Source organism: Saccopteryx bilineata, chromosome 4, assembly GCF_036850765.1.
Source record: "Saccopteryx bilineata isolate mSacBil1 chromosome 4, mSacBil1_pri_phased_curated, whole genome shotgun sequence".
NCBI classification, from domain to species: domain Eukaryota; kingdom Metazoa; phylum Chordata; class Mammalia; order Chiroptera; family Emballonuridae; genus Saccopteryx; species Saccopteryx bilineata.
In genome coordinates, this window is record NC_089493.1 from 294407612 (window position 1) to 294423230 (window position 15619).

General features: G+C 48.7%; 1 protein-coding gene across 1 annotated transcript in view; it reads left to right on the top strand.

Annotated features, from left to right (window-relative positions):
- Positions 1-13789, top strand: part of LOC136334090 (heterogeneous nuclear ribonucleoprotein K-like) — a 33406-nt gene extending 19617 nt beyond the window's left edge. The window contains 7 exon segments of the mRNA XM_066273871.1: positions 1524-1697; positions 2490-2641; positions 12323-12620; positions 12622-12867; positions 12870-13351; positions 13353-13725; positions 13727-13789. Of these exon segments, the coding sequence (XP_066129968.1) occupies positions 1524-1697; positions 2490-2641; positions 12323-12620; positions 12622-12867; positions 12870-13351; positions 13353-13725; positions 13727-13789 (1788 nt within the window).
- Positions 13790-15619: the final 1830 nt, after the last annotated feature.

The window sequence follows — 15619 nt, forward strand, 5'->3', positions numbered from 1 at the left end:
TGGCTCCTTGGCCTCTGCCCCAGGCGCTAGAGTGGCTCTGGTTGCAACAGAGCGACGCCCTGGAGGGGCAGAGCATTGCTCCCTGGTGGGCAGAGCGTCGCCCCCTGGTGGGCATGCCGGGTGGATCCCGGTCGGGCGCATGCGGGAGTCTGTCTGTCTCTCCCCGTTTCCAGCTTCAGAAAAATACAAAAAAAAAAAAAAAAAGAAATCTTAGAAACGCTCACACCCCGTTATCCAGCAAGTTCACGTCCAAGTGTGGTGCACAGAGAACTTCTGTCCCTGTGCACCGGGAGAGATGTGTTTCCTGCTGGTCACAGGGAAAAGGGGAACTGCTAAACGGTCTATTATCACGGAATGGATAAATAAAACATGGAGTATCCATGCTATGGAATACTCCCTGGCAGTTTAAATGAATAAACAGGTCAATATCTATGATCGTGAACAGATCTCAGACGCACAGAGCTGGCTGAAAAAAAAGGCCACTTTGCAGAACAACACATAAAGGACAATATCATTGACCAAGAGAATTGATTCTTAGAAGTATAGGCTCTGGAACTAACTAGCTCAGAGCCAAGAGGGGGTGTATTCAAGGCCAGAGCAACCTTTGGTCCCAACGCCTCAACCTGTTTCCAAACACTCCCCATTCCTGTCGGGCGCCTTCCCCCCCCCCGCCCCCACTCCCCCATCTTCCTCCTTGTCCTTCCAGCCGTCTCCCCCTTTCCCCCCATCCCTGTCTCTCCCTCCCCTTCCCGTCTAGTGTCCATGAATGAGTTTCAGAGACACAAGCCAGCCTCTGACATTTTAAAGGCAAATGTGTTTTCCTGAGTGTTTTTCCCAGAGAATGGGATCCATCGCTTTCGTCAGATGCTGGGAGAGGTCACTGTCCCGTACAGAGATTAAAACTCAATGGGGCCCTGGCCAATTGGCTCAGCGGTAGAGCGTCAGCCTGGCGTGCGGGGGACCCGGGTTCGATTCCCGGCCAGGGCACATAGGAGAGGCGCCCATTTGCTTCTCCACCCCTCCCCCTTTCCTTCCTCTCTGTCTCTCTCTTCCCCTCCCGCAGCCAAGGCTCCATTGGAGCAGGGATGGCCCGGGCGCTGGGGATGGCTCCTTGGCTTCTGCCCCAGGCGCTAGAGTGGCTCTGCTTGTGGCAGAGCATTGCCCCCTGGTGGGCAGAGCTTCGCCCCTGGTGGGCGTGCCGGGTGGATCCCGGTCGGGCGCATGCAGGAGTCTGTCTGACTGTCTCTCCCCGTTTCCAGCTTCAGAAAAGAAAAAAAAAAAAAAACTCAATGAGAAAGTTTTCCGGAGGACGTCTGTGGCTCAGATGCGGTTTCCTCGGTATGTCCCGTCCTGGGAGCAGGGGCCATTTCTCAGCAGAAAAAAAGAGAGCAAGAGAAGAAAGAGAAATGCAACACGGGTTGTTTGACCCCGTTTCCACGAGCAGGGAGGAAAGACCTGCCCCTGGAAGGAAGCATCTCCATCCCTCCGAGCCGGCCCGGCCTCCTACCCATCATCTCGGGCAGGTTCCGGGCAGCAGCAGTGGCCGGCTTCCTTTCCTGCCCTCCGCCACCCTCGCCATCAGGTGCCAGGCCCTGGCTCTGGCCAGCTTGTTGACGATCCTGCAGGTTTGTCTAGCCAAACAGCCGCCACGCCACGCCGCAGGGCTCTCCGGAGACCAGGAGGGGCTGGCCAGCTTTGTAAGAGCACACACACACTGAGTGCCACACCCACAGGTCCAGGCACAGCTACGGGGCCTCCCCAGGGCCTGGAGACCCTGGGGACTAAGTGTGCTTCTGTCGCTGAGGGTCGTGGGCCCACCCTAGTTCTCTGCTCTGACCTGACAGGTCCTCTGGGGAGACCAGTGAGATAAACAACTAGCACATGCACCCGAGGTCAGCGGAGGATCAACGGACGACCAGCCCATCTGGACCAGCCTCTGCCGGGTGACCGATGCGGTCAGCTGCGGCCACCTCTCCCTCTGCCGCATGTTAGCCTGGCAGGTCCTCATGGTGATGACAGAGGCACAAGAGACGGCAAGCGCAGACACTTGCAAAACCTCTGCTAACACCTCGCGAGCCCAATCAAGTCACTGGGCCAGCCCAGAGTCCAGGACAGGCGGGTCCCCTGGCCACGGCGAGCTGGCACTGAGAGCCGCCTGAGAGACCGCATTACCTCGTACCAGGGACGTCTTACAAAAAAAAAAAAAAAGACACTACTTTTCATCTGTCTGATTGGTGATGTTTGGGGCTTTTTAAAATAGGTACACAGTTCATAACACCTGCTGAAGAAATTGGCACCTGCTACTGGTGAGATTTTACCCTTTGAAAGGGGGATTGGGTCATAATTATTGTGGCAGATTAGAAATGACCCAAATCTTCTCCTCCTCTTTCCGTGTGTGTGCACGCGCATGCTTATGTTTGCCATATAATTTTTATTTATTACACTTATTTATGATTGCCCCTTTCACTGTGACTTCGTGGTTCCCCCAGCATGAACGTGTGACTTGCTCAGGCCACAGGACTGGCGGCAGATGTGATGCACACGGCGGTTTCAGTAGCCCCTGTGCTTTGGGAATTAACCCGTCCTGCGCCTGGAAGATCGAGACCACTCTGGGCATGAGCACCAGCCAGCCTGAGAGAGGGTGAGAGGCCACGCGGAGGGACATTAAGGTGCCTCAGTGGACCTGAGTGGAGAGAGTGGACGGTCACATCAGTGAGCCCAGCCGAGACCTGCCACACCTGGCCCACACCAGAAGAGCCAGCCCACTGAGCCCAGCCCAATCCCAGGGTCCTCATGATAAATCAGCTTAAAAAAAAGACGCCAATTCATTTCATCACATCCCCATAAGGGCCAGCATCTTTCAGAAGCTTAGCTACAATGTAGCTTCGCTTAACACATAGGTATTAAGCCCCTACTGGTATGAGTATGAGACAGGACTGCTCTAGGCAGCGATGATACAACAAAGGGAGGGGAGCAAAGAGAAATGAACGTGTTCCTGCGGTCACCAAGCTGGCATTCCAGGGGTAAGAGACAGAGAAAAATTCTTAAGTGGCCCAGGAGGATACATTGTCTGAGCAAGAGTGCTAAGTGCTCTGGAGAAAAGGAGTAATGCATAAGGCTATGTTCCAGGCACCGTTTCCCTGCGCCCAGGGTGTGCTGAGAGGGGCGGGATAGTAAATGAGGACAGAGGGGCGGGGAGGAGCCTCTCTGATGTCCAGGGGGAACAGCAAGGGCAAAGGAGGGCTCCCACAGGTGGACTGGAGCCAGGGGAGAGGGCAGGTAGGGTTCAAGGTCACGGAGATCCGGTGGGGGAGACGGGGGGGGGGGGCAGGGGGCAGGCTGTGGAGGGCTTTGTGGGCCATTGTAAGGAGTCTTTTGTAGACAGGTCTCATTTTTGTTTAACAGGGTATGTGTGTGTTTCTTTCAAAACAATAATTTTGAAGAAAGAGGGACAGCAAGAACAGATAGCATCCTGAACTGTACGCCCAGACTCCAGTGTGAGTGGAATCTACCCGCATTTTATCCTAGTCCCTGGCCACCCACCCGTTCTCAGCGCTGGCTGGCGCCTGCCAGGGAGAAGTGCCATTGCTGGGCTCAGGCTGCCCCCTGCTGTTAGCTTCTGAATTAGCAGCCACAGCCCCTCCTAAAGAAGTAAGGTCCCAAGTATCAGGACCCTCAATGACCGGGAGATGGGGGTGCAGGGGGTACAGGGGGGAGAAGATAAATTTCCCATTTCTCTGAGGGGGTTCTGCTGAGGTTCCACGAACCAGGAAATGCAACCTCGCCTGGAAGCACCGTACACTGTGACAAGCCACCAAAGGGACAAACGTGACCACCCCTCTAAAGAAAAAATAATCATGTGTGTGACACCCACTCTGAAGACAGCGTTCACCGAAAGAGGTTTTCTGTTTGCTAACAGCGAAAGCTTGGTCCGTCTCCACCGGTCCCTGGCACCCATGAGGGCAGGACGGACGGACGGTGGTGGTTCGCACGTTTGGATACGAACGCCAGGAAGGGTCTAAGTTTTCCGACCCGAAAGAGGAAACGAGAGGGCCGTTCTCGGGGAAGAGGAGGAAAGAGGGTCGCTGAGCCGGCCGCTCTGGGGGCTCCGGCCAAGGGGACGCAGGCTCGGAGACACCTCCCAGGCAGCTCTGTTTGAAGCCGTGCGCCCAGTGGAGCGTCAGGAGCTCTGCGTCCTGTCCACACAAGCTCTTCCGTAGGCTCTGCATGGCTTGCTCTTGCTTAGTGGGCTGGTGTCCCGACTCAGCGGAGGCGAAGACACACCCAGTCCTGCTTTCAAGTGTATCGCAAAGTGAGAACTGCCATGACCCGCAGGGAGAGGGCCACCATACAGACTGCCCTAAGTAGCATCCTCGGCCCCAAGACGTTCAAACGACAGAGAACGAAGCATCTCTGAGAAAGAAATCGTTAAACTGGAATCTGACAAGTGCAGTAAAAGGCTCTTCCCGACATGCACCGGGAGTGTTTGTGCATTATGCACAGTGCAGAGAGTGAGGAGCTAACCGAGACACTGGGCGGCATTTCACAAGGGGAGCCGACAGGGGGCTGATGGAGAAGTAAAGAGGAGACCACTCTGAGGGGCCATCCAGAGAGCCACGCCCCCCTTGAATGCCGAGGAAAACAGTCAAAGCGGGCAGAGGCCTAGGAAAACTTACTGTCTGAAAATAAGTGAACAGGCAATGAATTAAAGTACAAAATATATATACACACACACACATACACACACAAACCAAAACAGAAAGCATGAACCACATTATAATTGTGAGGTTAGATTTAACCAAAAAAAGGAAGTATTAAACTAAGAAAAGAGCCCTGGCCGGTTGGCTCAGTGGCAGTGTCGGCCCGGCATGTGGATGTCCCAGGTTCAATTCCCAGTCAGGGCACACAGAAGCGCCCATCTGCTTCTCCACCCCTCCCCCTCTAGCTTCTCTCTCTCTCTCTTCTCCTCTCACAACCATGGCTCACTTGGAGTGGAGTTGGCCCCGGGCATTGAGGATGGCCCCATAGCCTCCGCCTCAGGCACTAAAATAGCTTGTTTGCTGAGCAACAGAGCAATGCCCAAGATGGGCAGAACATCATTTCATAAGGGGCCTGCTGGGTGGATCCCAGTAGGGGCGCATGCAGAAGTCTGTCTCTGCCTCCCCTACTCTCACTTAATAAAAAATAAATAAGTAAATAAAAATAAAAAAGATACTAAACTAAGCAAAGAGAAAATGATTGTTCTCATGATGACAAAGGCACAACCTACACGCAGATCTAGGCATCATAAAACGTCTGTATACCAGATATCATGCCCTCAGAATGCTTACCACAAAAACAGCAGCAACTTCGAGAGTTACACAGTCACACAACAGCAGTAAACGTTCATTCAATTGTCTTAGCCCATGACAGCTCATGCAAATAAACTATAAGTAAGGATATAGAACAGGGGTCAGGAACCTTTTTGGCTAAGAGAGCCATGAACGCCACATATTTTAAAATATAATTTCGTGAGAGCCATACAACGACCCGTGTACGTTACGCATTATCCAGTAAAAATTTGGTGTTGTCCCGGAGGACAGCTGTGATTGGCTCCAGCCACCCGCAACCGTGAACATGAGCAGTAGGAAATGAATGGATTGTAATACATGAGAATGTTTTATATTTTTAACAATATTATTTTTTTCTATTAAAGATTTGTCTGAGAGCCAGATGCAGCCGTCAAAAGAGCCGCATCTGGCTCACGAGCCATAGGTTCTCGACACCTGATATAGAGTTTATAAATGAAACAATGAGTGAAGCTGAGCTTCTCAGATAGACTTATAAACATGAATATGGCTCTTCAGTCAAAGACTGTTTATTGACACCTACTCTGTGCTATACATTATTCTTGGTGCTCAAGGAAAAGAGGTGAAGAGAACAGACGTAACATCTCTGGGCTAAGGTGATGCGTGCCAGGTTTCTCCACTGTAAGATCACTATTTTTCCTTTGGGGAAACAGTACATTTCACTTTGGGAGATACTCCGAGATTACGTAAATGGCCTGTTTCTCATCATACATCCACTTCCTGGTTGTAGCGTCCGTTGATGAGTCTTACCTGAAACATGTATTGCTGTGGCCACAGCCGGGTGATGTTCTACTTCCCTCACTGCCTCCGCATTTACCAGCTGGATTTGTACGGTAGGCAAAAGGTTTCCCTCCCCCCGTTCATCTATTTATCCATATATTTACTGAGATCTATATGGACTCGTGGATTCTTTATTTTATTCTATAGATCATCATCCATTACTGTCACTTCCTTTGTTGTTTGAGCTGCCCCAGACGGGCCCGGGGGTGGGGTGGTGGGGGTGTTGGGGCTGACAGCTGGCCCCGGAGTCCTTCTCCCAGGCCCCCATCGCCTGAGTCCTGCCCTGCTTCCTGGTGCAGGACACTCGGGCTTACCTTGTGTTTTCCTGCCGTGACCTTGGAAACAGCTACTTATCCAGAGAGCCTTGAGTCCCTGTGACGGAGAATGGGATTTTTAGAGGGACTCATCTTTGAATGCTGGTTTAGCTGAATGTAAAATTCTCGCTTCAAAATTATGTTCCCGTAAAGATTTGAATACACTTGATTAAATTGTCTTCCAGGGGCTTCTAGATGTATCCTCCACATTTCTTAACTTCTCCCATAATTTATTTTTCCTCTTTTTTTGTTGTCTTTTTATGCTGCATGCTGGGACCAACCATCACAGATTTTATGTTCAATGCTGTATTTCCGATGATTTACTTTATCTCAAGTTGTTTTATATCCGCACGCTCATTTTAAGATCTTTAGTGGTTCTTCTTCGCATCAACCTGTAAAATGTTTTTCGAATGTTATTTCCTATCTAATAATTCTTAAAATATAAGTCAGGCTGATTTTAAAGTCTTTCTTTTCCATTTTTCTATTTCCTCACATATAAGTTTCTTAGTTTACTCAAATTGTCACCTAGTATTTAAAAATGTTATTTCCCAAATATTAAATAATTACTAAAAGTGTGTTTGTCTTTCAATTGGTAAAAAAATATATATATGTATATAGCCAAGAAATTCCAAGAAATTTTTTTAAAATATAAAACCAGTTACCCATAGAGGAAAAAATAATCAAAATATCATCAGACTTCTTGTCTTACTCCAACCTATGGGGGGGGGGGGAAACAGTGCCATGAAAAAGGAAATTAACCCCCTAAAAAATGACAGGTAGTTGAGGAATCAAAACAAACATGTTAAAATTCTATAATTAGTCATTTCAGAAATGTTCAATAAGAAATCACACACATTAAAAAGTCATTAATACACTCTCTGGCATTTCTCTTAGCAGTATTTTTTTTTCTGATCTATCACTCACATCAAGCAAGGGAAACAAAAGAAAAATAAACAAAGGAAACTATATCAAACTACAAATTTTTTCACAGCGAAGTAAACCATCGACAAAAGAAAAAGACCACCTACTGGATGAGAGACTATATTCAGCAATAATACATCCAGTCAGGGGTTAATTTCAAAAATGTATCAAGAACTCATACAACTCAACACCAGAAATACAAACAACCCAATGAAAAAGTGTGCAGAGGACCTGAACAGGGTTGTTGGGTTTTTTTGCCATAGGTTGGACGAAGGATAGAAGACCACATTCCACGTAATTTTCCCTCAGCACCTCGTGGACATTGCTTCTTACCTCCTGACAGTCAGTGTTAAGAAGCCTGATGATATTATTTCTCCAAAGAGGACATACAGATGGCTAGCAGACATACGAAAAGATGCTCAACATCACTAGTTATCAGAGAAATGCAAATTAAAACCACAATGAGGTATCACCTCACACCTGTCAAAATGGCTATCATCAATAAATCAACAAACAAGCGTTGACAGGGATGTGGAGAAACAGAAATGTTTGTGCGGTGCTGGTGGGAATGCAAACTGGGGCAGCCACTGTGGAAAACAGTATAGTGGCTCCTCAAAAAATTGAAATGGAACTGCCTGATGGCCCAGGGATTCCACTTCTGGCTATTTATCTGATGTTAATTCAAAAAGGACCTGTACCTGCCTACGTTCACTGCAGCATTATTGACAATAGCCAAGATACGGAAGTAATCCAAGTGCCCATTAGTAGACAAATGGATAAAAAAAAAGTGGTGGTACCTTTACACAGTGGAATATTATTTGGCCATAAAAAAGAATGAAATCTTACCATTTGCAGCAGCATGGATGGGTCTGGAGGGTATTATGCTAAGTAACAGACAAGTACCATAGGATGTCACTTATACATTGGATCTAAAGAACAAGATAGGCCCTGGCCGGTTGGCTCAGTGGTAGAGCATCGGCCTGGCGTGCGGAAGTCCCGGGTTTGTTTCCCAGCCAGGGCACACAGGAGAAGCGCCCATCTGCTTCTCCACCCTTCCCCCTCTCCTTCCTCTCTGTCTCTCTCTTCCCCTCCCGCAGCCAAGGCTCCATTGGAGCAAAGATGGCCCGGGCGCTGGGGATGGCTCCATGGCCTCTGCCTCAGGCACTAGAGTGGCTCTGGTCGCAACAGAGCGTCGCCCCGGATGGGCAGAGCATCGCCCCCTTGTGGGCAGAGCGTCGCCCCCTGTCTGACTGCCTCCCCATTTCCAGCTTCAGAAAAAAAAATACAAAAGAAAAAATAATAAAGAACAAGATAAACAAACAAACAGAATAGAGACAGACTCATCGAAGCAGAGGACAGATCGATGTTGCCGGAGGGGAGAGAGGCGAGGGGATTGAGGAATATAAATTGGTAGTTACAGAACAGTCCCAGGGAAGTAAGGGCAGCACGGGGAACATGGTCAGCAATGCTGCGATGACTGTGGACGGTGCTGGGAAGGCACTGGGAATCTCAGGGCTCACTTTATAAAGTACACGACTGTCTCACCACTCTGCTGCACGCCTAAAGCGAATACAAAACAACGTTGAATGTAAACAATCATTGAAAAATAAATTTTTTTTTAAAATCATGTTAAGAAAAGTAAATAAGTTCATGGCTCATACATTCTAACAACCATGTTCACTGTCGTTAAAGACAGCACGTGGACAGCATGGCCTCATGGAGTCGGAGTCTGAATTTGTGATCTGAACGGTCAATCTGAGAGTCTCCCAGAAGGAATCATACAAGGACAGAAAGGCTGAGGTAAACATGCCTGACTAGGTGGTGGCACAGGGGGTAAAGCATCAGACTAAGATGAAAAGGACCCAGGTTCAAAGCCCTGAGCTTGCTGGCTTGAGCGCGGGCTCACCAGCTTGAGCACAGGGTCGCTGGTTTGAGCATGGTTTGAGCAGGGTCCAACCTATGATCCCATGGTTGCTGGCTTGAGCCCAAGGTCACTGGCTTAAAACCCAAGGTCGCCGGCTTGAGTCCAAGGTCGCTGGCTTGAGCTAGGGGTCACTCACTCTGCTGTAGCCACACACACACCCATCAAGGCACATATGAGAAAGCAATCAATGAACAACTAAGGAGCTATAATGAAGAATTGATGCTTCTCATCTCTCTCCCTTGCTATCTGTCTCTCTCTCTCTCTCTGTCACACACACATAAAAAAAAAAGATTGAGGTAAACAAAGTTCAGAGTACATTTGTCTATCACAAGCTCCAGGAAAAGGGAGCAGACAGAAGGGAGGGAGTCAAATAATAAAAGAAATACAAAATAGGGGAAAATGTCCTCCAAGGTGGAAAAAAATACAATCTATGAATAGCCAAACTCTACATAAAATATAATAAAGTGATTTTTTCAGACATTCAAGGATTCAGAAAATTGACCTCTCACGCCTTTACTCTAATAATGATGGTGATATTCCTAACAATAATACTAGTATTAAGAGGAAAACACGGGATCTAAGTCACAATGGCGCTCACCTGGGAACCCCGGAGAGGGAGGGCCCAGACATGTGTGCAGCAGGCCCCGGAAACAACAGGTTCACACCCGGGCAGGCAGAGGGCTCCCGGTCGGCGTCCTTTAATATAGAAAGACCCCACTCCGCAGGAGAGTGGGGGAGACAGCCCAGGGGATCTGAGGGAGTCAGGGAGACCGGCTTTGTTCCTTGGGTTATGGAAGTAAAAATAAAGGAAAGGCAATTAGAAATTCCAGCACACGCCAAAAAAAAAAAAAGCTGTATAATAAAGTTAGGGCTCAGTTACACAGCCAACGGAAGTGGGAAGGGACTCTGAACAATGGTAGAGTCTAAGGAAAGAGAGTCCGTTCCCTTCCGAGCCCTGAAACACGAACCTCAAGCGCAGGGTTCAACAGCATCTGACTGACTGTGTCTCCTATCTCACAAGTCCGATCACACGGCTTGGCTCTGCGGCGAGAGATACTCATATTATCATAATACTGTGAGTGGTGTTGACTCGTTTTCAATTTCTCTCCTAAGCCTGTTAGCAAAATGGTATAAATCTCGCAACACACAGAAGGTGAGAGGCAGAAGGGAGTAAAAATGGAGGAATACTGATTTTTCGCATCTCTGATATTGTCTAAAGATAACAAAAAAAAAAAATGAGGAGTTAAAGATCCGATTTACTTTGAAGAAATAATTGCTAGAAGAACTCCGACTAATACAGTAGCTCGTTAAATTTGGGATTGGGTTTCAAGGAGAGACCATCCCTTACCTTCAACATGGAGCGTAGATAAATACTGTCTACCTAGAATAAATTGAAACATAAAAGTATAAAAAGATTTACTTAAATTAATTTATGTTTAAGTATCAATTCCATAATCTATTTCTCTACAATATATTATGTACTAAGTAATTAAATTATTTACATTAACTTAAAATTTTAAAGAAGTATATTTTAAATTATGGAAGTCACAACTAAATTATTTAAAAAGAAATGATTGAGAAGTGGGTTATTCTGGGGGGGGCACAGGAGAGGGGCAGTCTGGAATGGAAATCTCTTCGTAGCATGCCTTTCTGAATTGCTTAGCTTTTTTCCCCATATTTGTGCTCTAATTTAGTAATGATTTTTTAATGCATTCAAATGTTAGGGCAACCACTGAAGAATAGAATAGGATCTATAACTTCCCAAACCCAATATGGAGGGGAAAATGAGCCAAAGAAACCCAGTCAATGCGACAATAGGCAGAAGACCGGAGGCGGGGTGGGGGGGTGGGGGGCGGGGAGGCAGAGAGCAAGGAAGGGTGGTGTACAGAAAACACAGCTAGGATGGGAGAAAGAAGACACAAAATTCTTCAAGGGCAAAGTGATGTATTGAATCCATCCTGTTAAATAAAGAAGAGAAACATTAGGAAATAAACTTTAAAAAAGGGGGTCTGGATAGATTACATATGTCTGTGGGTGGGAAACCTGCTATACACGCTCACACACACACGCACGCACATGCACACACACACACACACACACGGAGGGAAGGAGAGACTAAAGGAAGAGGCAGTCCACTCCAGATCGGTCAGCGGCAGGTCTAACAAGCCAGGGGACTCACGAGGCTTGTCTTGGGTGACTGGGAGGACTTCTAAGTCTCCGCCCTGCTCCCCAGATTCTAAAAAGTTTATACAGAGGCCTTAACCGGGTTCAGTCACGTGTTCAGGCCAGATGGACTCCCCACACATGGCTCTCTCAAGGCGGCCTCCTGGGAGACAGCCCCCACGGTGGGACCGTGGCCAGAGCATACAACCCAAGGACAGGGGGCGGGGGGGAGGAGCCTCTGATCACCTTCAAGGGTCAATCCCGGGTGTCATCTCCTCCGGAGGGTCTTCTCCAACCATGTCATGTTAAATAACAATAAACTTAAGTTGTGAATTCAGGGCAGACCTGAGGAGGAAAAGACTTAAGAAGAAGAAAAAGGACTCGTGCAGCTACTGCCTGCAGCACTAGGCTGCCAATCCGTCCTGCCCAGGACACTTCAGTGCTGCTCTGCAAGGACATAGAATAACGGATTGGTGTGTGTGCATATAAGAAATCCAAGAAAGGCCCTGGCCGGTTGGCTCAGTAGTAGAGCGTCGGCCTGGCGTGCAGAAGTCCCGGGTTCGATTCCCGGCCAGGGCACACAGGAGAAGCGCCCATTTGCTTCTCCACCCCTCCCCCTCTCCTTCCTCTCTGTCTCTCTCTTCCCCTCCCTCATCCGAGGCTCCATTGGAGCAAAGATGGCCCGGGCGCTGGGGATGGCTCCTTGGCCTCTGCCCCAGGCACTAGAGTGGCTCTGGTCGCAACAGAGCGACGCCCCGGAGGGGCAGAGCATCGCCCCCTGGTGGGCAGAGCGTCGCCCCTGGTGGGCGTGCCGGGTGGATCGCGGTCGGGCGCATGCGGGAGTCTGTTTGACTGTCTCTCCCCGTTTCCAGCTTCAGAAAAAGAAAAAAAGAAAAAAAAAAAGAGGAGAAATCCAAGAAAACGGAAACTAGACAGCCAGAAGAAACCTTCCCCAACACTGAAACCAATGGCGAGTTTGGTAAGCGCCCTGCAGAAGATACGGGAGAGGAACCAGCTTTTAAAAGATCAAGGACCACGGATGAGATGGTTGAATGACGCGTTCTGCTTCAGAGCGAGAATGCTGGGGCCGTGATTGGGAAAGGAGGCAAGAACATCAAGGCTCTGCGTACAGACTACAATGCCAGTGTTTCAGTCCCAGACTGCAGCGGCCGCCAAGCGCATATTGAGTCTCAGTGCTGATATGGAAACAATAGGAGAAATTCTGAACAAAATCATCCCGACCTTGGAAGAGGGCCTGCAGTTGCCATCACCCGCTGCAACCAGCCAGCTCCCGCTCGAATCTGCTGCTGCGGAATGCTTAAACTGCCAACACTATAAAGGAAGTGACTTTGACTGCGAATTGAGACTGTTGATCCATCAGAGTCTGGCAGGAGGAATTATTGGGGTCAAAAGGTGCTAAAAATTAAAGAGCTTCGAGAGGATACTCAGACAACAATCAAGCTTTTCCAGGAATGCTGTCCTCATTCCACTGACAGAGTCATCCTAATCGGAGGAAAACCTGATAGGGTTGTAGAATGCATAAAGATCATCCTTGAAATTATTGATATATCAGAGTCTCCCACCAAAAGATGTGCACAGCCCTATGATCCCAATTTTTACGACGAAACTTATGATGATGGTGGCTTTACAGTGATGTTTGATGACCGCCGCGGATGTCCCATAGGATTTCCCCTGCGAGGAAGAGGTGGTTTTGACAGAATGCCTCCTGGTCGGGGTGGGCGTCCGATGCCTCCTTCTAGAAGAGATTATGATATGAGCCCTCGGCGAGGACCTCCTCCTCCCCCTCCTCCTGGACGAGGTGGCCGGGGTGGTAGCCGAGCTAGAAACCTTCCTCTTCCTCCACCACCACCACCACCTAGAGGAGGAGATCTAACGGCCTATGACAGACAGAAGAGGGAGACCTGGAGACCCTGACGATGGCATGGTTGGTTTCGGTGCTGATGAAACTTGGGATCCTACAATAGACACATGGAGCCCTTCAAAATGGCAGGTGGCTTACGAACCACAGGGTGGCTCTGGATATGGTGATTCCTACGCAGGGGGTCGTGGCTCATATGGTGATCTTGGTGGACCTATTATTACTACACAAGTAACTATTCCCAAAGATTTGGCTGGATCTATTATTGGCAAAGGTGGGCAAAGGATTAAACAAATTCATCATCATGAATCCGGAGCTTCTATCAAAGTTGGTGAGCCTTTAGAAGGGTCTGTAGATCGGGTCATTACCGTTACAGGAACCCGGGACCAGATACAGAACGAATGCACAGTATTTGCTGCAGAATGGTGTGAAGCAGTGTGCAGTTGCTGAAGGAGTCTAATGCAAGGTGTGCTTTCTTTTTCATAGTGTGAAGCAGTATGCAGATGCTGAAGGAGTCTAATGCAAGGTGTGCTTTCTTTTTTATAGTGTGAAGCAGTATGCAGATGCTGAAGGAGTCTAATGCAAGGTGTGCTTTCTTTTTTATAGTGTGAAGCAGTATGCAGATGCTGAAGGAGTCTAATGCAAGGTATGCTTTCTTTTTTATAGTGTGAAGCAGTATGCAGATGTTGAAGGAGTCTAATGCAAGGTGTGTTTTCTTTTTTATAGTGTGAAGCAGTATTCTGGAAAGTTTTTCTAAGACTAGTGAGGAACTGAAGGGGTCCACCTTTTTTTTTTTATCTGCTTCTGTTTAAAAAGCCAACATTGCTCTGCTTCATAGGTGTTCTGCATTTGAGGTGTAGTGAAATCTTTGCTGTTCACCAGATGTAATGTTTTAAGTTCCTTACAAACAGGGTTGGGGCGGGGGTGTGCAAAAACTAACATTGAAATTTTGAAACAACAGCAGAGTGAATGAGTTTTCATTTTTGTTTATTGTTGGTGGTTTAAAAAGAAAATTCCGGCCCTGGCCGGTTGGCTCAGCGGTAGAGCGTCGGCCTAGCATGCGGAGGACCCGGGTTCGATTCTCGGCCAGGGCACACAGGAGAAGCGCCCATTTGCTTCTCCACCCCTCCGCCGCGCTTTCCTCTCTGTCTCTCTCTTCCCCTCCTGCAGCCAAGGCACCATTGGAGCAAAGATGGCCCGGGCGCTGGGGATGGCTCTGTGGCCTCTGCCTCAGGCGCTAGAGTGGCTCTGGTTGCAACATGGCGACGCCCAGGATGGGCAGAGCATCACCCCCTGGTGGGCAGAGCGTTGCCCCTGGTGGGCGTGCCGGGTGGATCCCGGTTGGGCGCATGCAGGAGTCTGTCTGACTGTCTCTCCCTGTTTCCAGAAAAATGAAAAAAAAAAAAAGAAAATTCCCCCTATGTAATTATTGTGGACACTTCGCTTTGTGGTCACTATAACATTTAGGGAGGAGGGGGGTGGGACAGGGAGGAAAAGTAACAATAGTCCATATGTCCCTGGCATCTACTCAGAGCAGTGTGCAGAATGTAATGCTCTTTTGTAAGAAACGTTTTATGATTTTTAAAATAAATTTAGTGAACCAAAAAGAAGAAGAAGAAGAAGAAGAAGAAGAAGAAGAAGAAGAAGAAGAAGAAGAAGAAGAAGAAGAAGAAGAAGAAGAAGAAGAAGAAGAAAAGAAAACAGAGACTATGTCAGGGCCCACGGGAGCGAGTTGAATCAGAACGACAGGTGAGCCCAGCCAGGAGCCACCGAGTGCTCGGCAGAGACGGGAGGTGGGAGGCCCGTGTCTGACCACTCCACTGGACAGTGTGACGGGCTGAACTGTATTCCCGCATGATCCGTGTGGTCGAGTTATAACACTCAGTACCTCAAGCATTTAAAGAGATAACTGAATTAAAACAGAGTGGGCCCTAATCCAAAATGGGTGGTGTGCTTCTGAGAAGGAGAACCTGGACACAGCCGTGTACAGGGGGAAGACAGTGTAGAGACAGAGAGAGGGCAGCCATCGGCAAGTCCGGGAGAGAGGTTTCAAAAAAAACCCAGCCCCTGACCGGGTGGCTCAGTGGTAGAGCATCAGCCTGGCGTATGGAAGTCCTGGGTTCGATTCCCGGCCGGGGCACACAGGAGAGGTGCCCATCTGCTTCTCCACCCTTCTCCCTCTCCTTTCTCCTTGTCTCTCTCTTCCCCTCCCACAGCCAAGGCTCCATTGGAGCAAAGTTGGCCCGGGCGCTGAGGATGGCTCCATGGCCTCCGCCTCAGGTGCTAGGAT